We start from the raw sequence: 11,729 nt of genomic DNA, 5'->3' as shown, positions 1-11,729 counted from the left end.
TGTGCTGATTTACTGTGTATGTGAGAACTGACACTGTGGGAATGAGCAGGGGTTTTACATGATTCACTGCACGTGCGCTGTATGTACTTATGATACATGAAATACAATTTTCAGCTATATTTGTACTAATATAAAAAAGATAGACCTAGCTACACATTACAACCAAGTGCAGCATCCGTGTTGCAGTTTGCTTTGTAAGTGGTTGGGTGGGTATTATAATATATTATTGATTATGTCACAAAGCATCTTATAAAGAGAGAGCAGGAGAAAGATCACATGCCAGATGAAGCTGTCAATGAAGCCTTCAATCAGTGGCTGCACAGCAGGCGCGCCAGAGTGCAGCAGATGGTGCTTCATATTGATCCGAAACATGCACATGTACATCCAATGACAAACGGTTCAATATCACACCATTACAGGGAATTCTCCTCCGTTCGTGTGTTGGTCTGCGGGGGGCTGCTCAGGCTGCTGATCCTCCATCAGCACCATGCTGGGGTTAAAAAGTAAAAAGTGTGTTTAACCTGATGTGCTCCTGCAATCCCCGAAGAGCCGTACAAAAAAAAAAGACACCCATAGGCTAAAGAGTGACATGACAAAAACAAAGACACACTGACCCTTTCTGTACATTTTATTTACAAAATGTATTAAAATTGTCTGTACAGCGCCTCACTAATGAGGTTCAGCAAATTATGCATGCATCTCTTACTCTTTGTACCCACTACTATGCCTGGCGTCTTTTATTTTTGCAGAAGGTGAGGTGTAGGAAAAAAGAAAGAAATGAAATAAAGAAGAGGGTGAAACTCATTTACAAAAGAAAGAAACAGGACTGGATTTTCCAACGTCAACCTAAGGTCAGTTGGTGAGTAGCAGAGCTCGTCAAGCATCACTGATTTCACATGCAATTTCTTAGAAAACAAAAAACAAAACAAAAAACAATCTTTCATCATGTAATATAAATAATTCTCATTTATCTAAATGTACACATTTTTAAACTTATTTTTATGTTTTTCTTCTCATGTCTTTTCCTTCTTTTTGTATAAAACTATCTGTCCATAGTTTCAGGTTGATTACATAAGTAACCTCCCAAACCTCATGGAATCACAGTCTTTTTGAGAGAGATGAAATTATTACAGCAATAGGGAAATGTGCTAAGCGTCAGGACTTTCCCTGGTACAACCTTGTATAAATCTATTTTCCCTTGGATTCATATATTTTTCATTTTACTAAGTGAAGTCACCAAACACTTGTAATGCTCATGAAAGGAAATCAAATTTAAAAGCAAAACCACAGCTTATCGTAAAAATGTGCGATTGTAAAAGAAAAGACGGTAAGGTAATCCAAAAATACTACAGTTTAAAAGCCATTACTGTTATCCTTTCATTGGATTGCAGTTAAATCTACAGTTGAATTACCCTTTTTGTTTGGTTTTACTTTCATATACAGAAGACTTTGAATGACTTCAGGGAAACCCTAGGTGAGTCAGTGCTCCGCTGATATTATACAAACTGTGGATTAAACTAATTAGTAATTAGTAATTTTTTCTCTATAACCAAGCATGAATACATTTCTTTTTACACTTTTTCTTGTCATACAAAACACACTCTTGGCAGTATTGGAAGTGTGAATCATGACCTGGTTCTGTAGTGCTTCAGAACCGAACCAGATCATCTTCTCATCTTCCTGAGTCCCGTCAAAACGTTCAGAAGACAGTGGCAGCAGCACCAGAGTTAAGAGTACAAAACCCCCCCGCACTCATCGTTGTTTTGGGCTGGATGGCATTTTCACTCCAATAAGGATCAATCTGTCATTTTAAACACAGGTACGATGTCGTCGTCAGTGACTAATACAGCAGTATAAAAGCTATTGTCTGGTAACCAGTGACTTACAGTGCACTGAGGAGATCTCAGAAACTTATCGGAACACATATGACCAGTGAAAATCTCAGAATAATGAGGAGTAATCTGATCATATTGACTACAGGAAACCAATTAGACACTTGTCGTATAAGATTTGTCTTCTGTCTGGCACTTCGAAATGTGCTTAGGGTTGCAAATGATGGCTTTAGTTCTCTCATTCACTTTAAAATGTCAAATTTATTGTGAATATATATATATAGATATATATATATCTATATATCTATATATACTCTTTATTTTTTCATCACCATTCTTCTTGTTTTTTATGAGTTTCAAGCAAAAAAGCAATATCATTGTGAATGAGTTGCATTGATTGGACTCGGAGTTCCATAAGGCACAGAGAGGAGGGGAACCGCGTCGGCTCTTCACGTGACCAGTCCAGTCGTGTCGTCATTGCAGATTATCGTGCCGTTGTACGCGCAGGAGGATTTGGTTTGGAGCTCAAAACCCCTCCGCGATCCAGTTCTTAGTTACTGTAGGTGTTCAGTCACAGTTGTGTGGGGTAATGCAAATGTTTCCTAAACCTGTTGTCGACAAATAGAGCAGAAGCAAACATGGGGAGAGATGAGGTTTGTGGGATTGTCAGGGAAAAACACACATCTTCACACTGTGTGACTCATGTCACCTGAAAAGATGTGATTATGGAGCTGGATGTATTTTTTTCTTTTTAAAGCCCCTGAAAACATGGTTTTGAATCTTGACTTCCTCTGATCAACATTACATATTGTTGATTAAATCAACAACAATTAAAACATCCTTAACTATAATTTATTAAGAATTTAACAATAAAAAAACGGAGCTAATCTACGTCATTAGGGCTCTGACTACAGTTTTGACGAGCTTCTTTATTGGTGCACTAGTGGTTCTCGGTTATTGTTATAATTCATATTTAAAGTTTTGCCTTTAGTATAATATAATTTGTCAGCGTGTAACTGATGTGGTGTGGGTCAGTAGAGAACCCATGAACATTTAGTGCAGATCAGGTGGTGGAAGCAGTATTATTTTTCCACTTTCTTTGACATTTTTGTTAATATTTCAGACACAAATTTGGTGCAGATCCAAATTAAAATGGTGATCTAGTGAATTTAAATGTGTTTAATCGAAGGCCTGGTGGACCTTGGTGGAGGTTTGTACTTATTTATTACAATTTACACCCAAACTTAATTCAAGCACCAAAACTAACAACTTGCTAAGGTTACTGTCAGTGGAAAAATTTATTTGGAACAACCGTGTGTACAACAAATCACGATGTTATCTTTTGCACGCTCTCTGCCTGAAACTCAGCTGTGGTCACACATTTTTCCAACTAAGCCATGCCCACTTCAATACAGTGAGAAGAGCGCAGGCAAAAAAAAAAATTCATAAGTCACTCTTGTACAGTAAATAATACAAACTTCATCAGTGTGTTAGACTTTGATGCAGAAAATATGTTTTCAGGGCCTTTAATCTCTGTTGCTCTGTTGTACAACTGCAATTTCTCTAAACAGACGTCACACTTAGTGTTTAACAAGAGGAAACAGCACACAAACACACACACACACACCCACACACACACTCAATCCAATCAAACACAAGACTACCAGTTTATTTAATGATGTTCTTGTCAGGGTATATAGTGGATTCAAAATTGTAGTTTGCAGCTATGGTGTGAATTTCCCTGAGCTGAAGTGGTTTAAGTGGTAAATATGTTTCAGTTTGACTTGTTACACTGTCCCCAAGTGGCCCAAACTAAAGGGAGTGAAGCCTTAAAAGTAATTATTTTTTTTAAAGCTGTGTGTGTGTCGCTGCATTCTGTTTCACTGACTCTAATTCCCACTCCTCGTCCTGAATGTCTGTTCTTGCTCTATGTAGCTTTTGTGATTGAGTATAATCTCCTGAGAGAAATCTGTAACTGACTGGTGGTCGCAGCTTCAATTGTCAGAATCAGGCCCAGCAAGTTCAAGAGTAACGCTGAACTACAGATTAGTTGAAAGAACTTAGTCATTCAAAAAACACGTTCATCTGTGATATTCAGCGAGGAGACTTTTAAAATATCAAGAATTGTAAACAGAGTCTGGTGTATTTGATACAGCAGCAGCTCATGTGGTTAAGGAAGCCAAGGATCGTGGGTAATATCCACCGTTCAGTTGTGTTTCAGTTCAGAGAGTGGGAATACGCAGTCAGCGCTCCAGTCAGCAGATTGATAGTCTTTGTTTTCTCGCGACTTTAAAACCACTTTATCACTCAGACATGGAGTCCAACAGAATGAATCGCCACAAGTGGCTGCAGAGGGCGCTGTTGCTCAGTAAAGTTACATAGTGTGGCTTTAATACAAGGTCATAATTTCATATCACCTAAAAGTTTACATTGAACTGAATAATCGTGTACTGCAGTTTTTTTGACACTGCAAACAAAACAGAGGTGCAGGATGATGTGTTCTCGCCGTCATATACTGTACATAGCCTGAGGCTCTCTCCATATATGTTACCAGGCAAGAGCATGTCTTGTGTTTGAGAAGACACGTGTGTTCTGTTGAGTTCAACATGACAACCATAAACAATCTCACAAGCAGCAGCAACAGATACAAATGAATAATTCAGCCCAACTGGTATGACCGTGGAGCTAAATGATTCATCTCACACAGATGTGCTCTGTGGAGTCAGAGGACGGCGAGGAGCGGCAGCGTACCTCTAGATCTTAACGCTCTCGGTTCCGTACACGTTGTAGCCTTCTCTGTATGTGGCAAAGTTCTGGGTGTTGGTCGGGGGAGCCGGCTTAAAATTCTGGGCATTCTTGGCCAATTTCAGCCGTTTGGTTTCTTGCCGTGATTTATAACAGAACTCTATCAGAGCCACCATCATGGCCAGCCCCAGCCCTCCGACCAGAATATAGAAGACACCAGCCACATTGCTTAGACTGAGAGCACTTGTCTTGTCCTGGGGGAAAGTGAATGACATAGTTAAGAGTTTTGCAGTGGAGCGAGAGCAGCAGAACAAAGATGCAGCCTGTATCCTTCACACTGAGCCTGACGTAGACTTAGACTGAATCATGACACCCTATCTTTTTGACACTAGATTATGAAAAGGCTACCAACAGCTACAAGCAACATAACATTTAAGATGCAATCAGGTGCTAAGGCTATAATTTAGAGTGAACTGATTTCGCTATGGTTGTCACAAAGTTACGTGGAACTTCCGACTGCCATAGTCAAACCATTCTCCACTAGGGAGAAAGAAGCCAACTCTCAATGCTCTGCCTATCTGCTGGTGAATGTAGAGCTAACGCTTCCCTGTGCTATTCCTTTGTCAAATGGCTTCTGCTCTTGACCATGTTAGGAAGCTGGTCAGTATCGCACAGGTCGACAGCTCTGAAAATCCCTATCTTAGAGACATGTACGTATAACTCTCATGGCAACATTGTCATACAGTACAGTCAAATTCTAAATAGATGAATGATAGCTCCATTGAAGTAAAAAAAAAAAGACTAAAGATCAAACCATTTTGCTGCTGCTTACCTACCAAACATATTCATTAAAAATTTGTTCATTAGAGTTTTACTATTTGCAGTTTAACCATATGAGCGTGGAGGTGTCATAAAGCTATCTAGCGAGGCTGCCCTGGGATCTGAGGCTTCGACTGTATCTCAGAGGGTTAAATAGTGGGTTTATTACATTCCTCCACTTCCTGTGATGTGCAAACTGTGCCTCTTACTGCAACTCCCAGCAGCCACAAGATTCGGAGGACACCCTATGGAGCTCCCGCCGCTTTAAAGAAGTTTAATCGGGTAACTCATCACCATGAGAGGCTTCGCTTTCCCGTCGCACCACAGGAGGTCAAAGAATCTAATAGACACATCTCAATGCAAACTAGTAACAACACATATAAATCAAATTTTCATTAACAGTTTGGTAAATAGAAACAGCAGCATAATGGTCAGAGTATCATGAATGTCAAGAGTGAAAATGAGCAAAAAATAGCATTTATCAACAACTATTAACTGCTGTGATTTCAGTTGAAATAGTATATCTGCCAGGCACTTTAGAAAATTCCCCCTGAGCGTTATCTTTACAGTTTTAACAAAAAAGAGCTTCTACTTTTTTATATTGCATTAAAAAGAAGAAAAAAAAAATTGGGGAAGCAGTGCCGAGTGTCAATGCCACGCATAAACCGAGTTACAGTTGGTGGCAGAAAATCTAGGTAAATAAAATAAAAATAAAAAATATGTGTAGCAAATTAAAATGTATTCTATAGATGTTATAGAAGTTTTGTCTTGCATATGAACAGTACGTCAAAATGCAATTTGGAATCAGTACAAAAGACCTGCAGCGACTGACCTTACTTCCAGAGTCCTTGGTTCCACATTCACCCTTATCGTACCACCATTTGTTTTTCAGCTTGTCTAAGATGCCTTGTTCACTGAGTTTCAATACTGCAAGGTTTACAGGAGTTCTTCACGTGGGAAATAACATAAATAACATTATATTATGTTATTTTATGTTATTCAACTTTAAACTACTACATACTTAACAAAGCGATAAAGCAGGATCCCTGGCTGTGTCAACATCACAGAGAGCAGGCATTCTACCTATTACCTCTATAACCCCTAGTCTAAAGCCAGGGCCTGCTCGTATCGCTTTGAGTAATCGGCAGACGCTGTTAGCGGGGCGACGAGCAGGTACTGTAAAGTACAATCTGCAGGTCTGTGAATATCCAAAAGCATCAGGTTACACTGGTTTGGGTACAGGTTCTGGATCACAGGGGCCTTCTGAGCAGCATTTAACAGATTCAGTCCAACAGGAGCTTTGACTTAACAAACAGGAAAAAAGATCTGACTTTCTATCTATTAAATCAGCGTAATGCTGTGCTAGTTTATACTTTTGTTGCCACAAAGACTACAATACATTTTTGGGGGGCATTACAACCATTTTCATAAATGCCCAAAAGTGAAAGACTACTCAATTCGTATGTGTCCTATTCCAACATATCGCTAAGAAAGTTTTATCTCCAAATTACACCAGATTAGTGTCAGATGAGTGTTTCTCAAGCAAACTGCACAGAGCTGCAGGACTAAGCTCAGAAGTATTTGTGGAATAATTCCTCTCATATTTGCCTGTAGCAGCATAATCTAACATCTGACACAGCTGTTTCTTGCCGTTTGATTTCTTAAAAAGCAACATCATGACCTCCGAACACAGCATATCAACAAAAATTATCATAATATTCTACAGAATGAGAATTACTGCAACAATTTCAAAGCTAGATAAAGATCACACTTTGTAGTCACAATAAATCCTCTTTTGGTGTGTGGGTCAATCTCAGTAAGAGTGGAAAGGAAAATTGAAGGCAAAGAAAAATTGTGCATCGATAAGTGAGTGACCTGACTCCTCCCTGGAAACAATGTCCCCCAAGGGGATTCATGCAATGCATAATGCACTGAGAGAAGATTACACCACTGTATATCCCTAAAAGCCAATCTGGAGAAACGGACTGTGAAGACCAGGACATTGTCTTGGCTCAGAGACACATTGATTAACAATGCAATTACCCTGTAACATGCTCTGTGTCTGAAACTCAATCTAGGCTACACTCTGTTGTGCCTGGGGGGCATGAGAGAGCTTTGTGTGTGTGTGTGTGTGTGTGTGTGTGTGTGTGTGTGTGTGTGTGTATGTGTGTGTGTGTGATGCTGTGTGCTGGTTTATGTGCATCCCCTGTTGTCTGTTGGAACATGGAGCTGTGAGCAGGACGGGGCCAAGCAATGCACTGTTTGGAACAAAAGCGCTCCAGGCCTCTTTATTCCACCTAATCAGGCCTTTCGACTGAGTCCTGGAGAGCTACGACAAGCCAGGAAACAGAGACAGGACGGTACGTACCTGTGCACGACAAAGATCGATGACAGCACAAGAGACAGACACTTTCACAGGGCTCCTGAGCATGCTCTCAGTAGCACAGGGAGGCCTCCTGGGCGCTACACAACATAGCAATGTTAGCAATGAGAACATTGAAAAAGATGACATCAAAGAGTCCTTTTAAAATAGGATCCACTGGCATTGGTTTGACATCATTTGATCCGTGCCTCATGCAGCTTCTTGTAGTGACACTATCTTTACGGTCACTGCAGCTTAACAGTTCACTGTGGCCCTGCCATATCCATGACAAATGACACTGAGGGTGTAATTATACAACGTTAGGTCTAAGGGATCTTGAGGCTTGTGTGTAATTTAGCCAATTATTTGACCTATATCATGACATGTGGGCTGACTGCGTCATTTGTCAATTGACCTGAATTGTAAAGAATATAATGTCACAGCCTTGTAAGTCATTTAGCGAAAGTAGTCCATTGCTAAATGGCACATAACCTACGTATTGTTAAACTAACTTGTCAGGGGTAATTGCGGGCTTAACACTCAGCTACATTAAGTGCCAATAATGAAGAAATCATTCACAATCTAACCACAGAAGAAGAGGGAGAGATCTGATGGTTGGAAGGGTCACAGCGAGGTTATTAATGGGTTGGGGTAGGAGCAGCATGGAGCGGAGTCAAACCACAGGTGGTGTATCAGATAAACCAATAAAATTGAATTATAAGTCTTTTGTTTAATTAGACTTCTCACGTTTGCCTGAAATGCTTATTCCCCTCAAGACGCCGCTGTTCCCCTTGCTTCCCTGTCGGCCTCGGCTGAGCGGCCAGTTGGAGTTTTTTTTGCAGTTGAGGAGAATCTGTCGTGTTGGCTTTAGCGCTCATGGGCTCTGGGTCAGTGTCACGGATGTGAAGCAGCTGAAGTACCATCTCTTACAGGATTAGCAAACTCTCACCTTCGTGACAGAATGCTGGAGGTTACGGCCTTCTCAATACATTGCTTGGCCAACTATCTTGCGTTACTTGTGTGTGTGACTTTACTATGAAGTATCTCAAAGTAACTAAGCTACCTTGACAATGTCCTTACAGCTGAGACGAGGTGATCTGCCCTACAGCTGTGGAAGGATGGATGAACAAGGCTCAACCTTTCCAAACTGTAGGGCAGCCATGTTCCCTTTACAATAGTCAAACGGTAAGAAAGCTCCTTTATTGGGCCTTATTTGCCATTCAGTTGTCTATGAACATCGTATCTAAATAACCACAAATAATATTTCCTGTTTGCTAAGCAAGAGCTCCTTAGTTCGATCTGAGCTGTTAAACCATCTGGTCAGACGATCAGTTAATTTGGTAATCTGCCTTTGGGAAGCAGCATGTCACTTGGGATGGACAGTTGGCTCGGTTATGGTTGGGTTGTCGTAACAGCCTTGCCGATTACTCTGCACTATGGTACCCGATTGTGGTGACATCGAGGCTGACCTTGGAGTCACCTCCCCCGCTGCCGCACTCTCCCTTGTCGTACCACCATTTGTTTTTCAATTTGTCCAAGAGGCCTTGCTCATTCAGTTTTAAAACTGCCAGGTTAACAGCATTTCTTGAAACGATAAAACATAACTTGTAAGAAAATGCACAGGTCCGTGAGAAATCTAATGCAGAGTATTAATTGTAAGAAGCATAATAATCATAGGTAATGGTAGAGAGACTACCAGGGTCAAAGCAGGGACTTAATGCACAGAGAACTGTTAATCAGAATGGTCTGGGAAAGGACAAATTGTTTAAGAATTTCAGGAATATGGAGAGATAAGAGAGGCTCATATCAGATAAAGACAGTGTTAAATCTTGGAAAAGGTGGCATGAAGGGTTACGTAGTTTAGAACTGTGCGGGATGGGGACACTTGTCATTGAGAAGAAAGTAACAACAACAAACATCATGCAATTAACATTCGTCACAAGTGACAGCGCAGCTTTTAAAAGCTAAATTGAAAAACCATTGAACTGTTAAATTAAAAGTGACAACACAACAGTCAGGTAGGACAGCACACAGGACAGAAGGAGAGATCGAGGGAGAGAGAAAAGCAACAGTGAGAGACACATAAATATGAAGTGACTGTTAACTTTAGCCTTAACGTCTGGATTGGATTTCTCTACAAAATTCTTAATCACATGTATAAAAACCTTGAAAATACGTTAATCATCATTATATAATCTCTGTATCCAAGTGCATTTTAAAGGTATTCTACTGTTACCTCTGTGTCCACAAAAAAAAAAGAAGAGGAAGAGAAGAGAATGACAACAGGGGGACATCAGGGTAGGTGGAATACTATAACAACATTGATGATATTGTTATATTATCCCACCCACCTTAATGCTGAGCCTTTGGGGGTCGCCACACCGTAGCCTTTCGAGTCGAGGTTCCCGCCCACTTTCATGGTGTCACATGGCTTCCGCTGCTCGATGTACTCGTTCATGGTGGACTCGAGGAGAAAGGCGAACTTGCCTTTTGACTTTCGTACCCGGGCTACGCCATCGGGCGTGGTCTTAACAAACACTGAGGGCTCAGCGGATTTCATGTATGACCACATCTTCTCATACACTGCTATTTTGGATCGCTGTGCGGAGAAGAACAGGAGAAGAAAAGTAGTTTAGAAACATAAGCATTATATTTGTCATAATGGAGTTTGCAGGATTTTTGTGCTTAATGATCACGTCTTTAAAAGTGGCATCAAAAAGTATTTATACACATCACGGAAAGCAGTGGTGTGATATCTTTAAATACTTCCACAAAATACAGAAGGTGAAGTTTTTCACAAGATCATGAAGTACAAGAATTTACTAAATCCATTTTTCATAAGCATGAATTTACTGTTTGAATATTAGGTCCCTGTGTTGCAGCTTGCAGCTCAAATTCACTGAGTGTGAATGAGGATCACACATAACTGCTACTGCAAGTAATGTCATGCAAATTGGGTTTTAGTAGAAATACTGACATTTGTGGGCTTGATTATGCAGAAAAATTCCAATAATTAAAATTCTGTGACTGTGAACTGCAGGTAATGATCATTTACATGGAGACTAGCAGAAGTTTGGATCAGTTTGATGCAATGTCAGTCCCATTGAATTAGAGCCTAGGTTTATAGTCCTAATTTAGCTTTAGAAGCTATAACAGTCATTCAGCAATGCAGCCATTAATGTACAATCTCATCTGTGACTCAGAGGCGATGTGCAGAAGAAGCAATAGAAGTGTACAAGACAGCCGGTTTCACAGACAGGCAACTCATCACAAAGTGACATAGATGAGCGTTTCCCTGGTGCCTGGGGTCAGGCTTAGCGAGCCTGTAACTTCTGGAGGACTCGAGCCCTATCTATAATAAGCATCAATTAAATTATTCAATGCCGCTGGACTTATTTTGGCATAGGCATTTCAAACTTTGAACAGATCCTGGTCCAAACAGCAATGAGTGGCACTGTGGCTACTCAGAACTGGATCCTAAATAAAATAAGGACACTTTCTTTTAAAAAAAGGCCAGAGGAAGACAAAGCGGTTGGATGGGTTTCAAGAACTGGCTGAATCAAAAGATCGACTGCAGCCAAAGGGTTTGGAAATGGAATATGGACGAGCTGTTGATAGACCAACATCTGTCCGAGATGCTTCCCTGTAGTTTGATTTAAATCTCATATGTAGCAGATGTCATAAAGTACAAAAATTATTGTTTAATTCAGCTTTGATGCTCAAATCATTGTTTGAGCCATGTATCTAGCAACAAGACCGGCTAAGAGCTTACTTTAGTCATGCTAGCAGCTCTTCACAGCAATGATTTGAGCCGTTTGGATGCTAAAATGCTCACAATGACAATGCTTACATTGTGTTAAGTGGGTATAATGTGCCATAAATCATCACCATCATATACTACCATTAGCTTGGTATGTATTTGTGCATAAAACAAGTTGGCTATTGGAATCAAAATTAAAAAGCATCAAAAT

General features: G+C 40.3%; 1 protein-coding gene across 2 annotated transcripts in view; it reads right to left on the bottom strand.

Annotated features, from left to right (window-relative positions):
- Nucleotides 1-619: 619 nt before the first annotated feature.
- Nucleotides 620-11,729, bottom strand: part of LOC133959007 (glutamate receptor 3) — an 84,461-nt gene continuing 73,351 nt past the window's right edge. Inside the window, exons 13-16 of one of the 2 annotated variants that reach the window (XM_062394062.1) lie at nucleotides 10,110-10,357; nucleotides 9,228-9,342; nucleotides 4,584-4,831; nucleotides 620-2,440 (exon numbers count right to left, since the gene is read on the bottom strand). In XM_062394062.1, the coding sequence (XP_062250046.1) occupies nucleotides 4,586-4,831; nucleotides 9,228-9,342; nucleotides 10,110-10,357 (609 nt within the window). In that variant the 3' untranslated portion in view covers nucleotides 620-2,440; nucleotides 4,584-4,585. Of the gene's footprint in view, nucleotides 2,441-4,583; nucleotides 4,832-6,228; nucleotides 6,344-9,227; nucleotides 9,343-10,109; nucleotides 10,358-11,729 lie in introns of both variants that reach the window. The other variant, XM_062394063.1, reaches the window with a different exon arrangement.

The sequence above is a fragment of the Platichthys flesus genome, chromosome 8, assembly GCF_949316205.1.
Source record: "Platichthys flesus chromosome 8, fPlaFle2.1, whole genome shotgun sequence".
In the NCBI taxonomy this organism is placed as follows: Eukaryota; Metazoa; Chordata; class Actinopteri; order Pleuronectiformes; family Pleuronectidae; genus Platichthys; species Platichthys flesus.
Note: the sequence above shows the minus strand (reverse complement) of the source record. Positions and strands in the feature narration are given on the sequence as shown.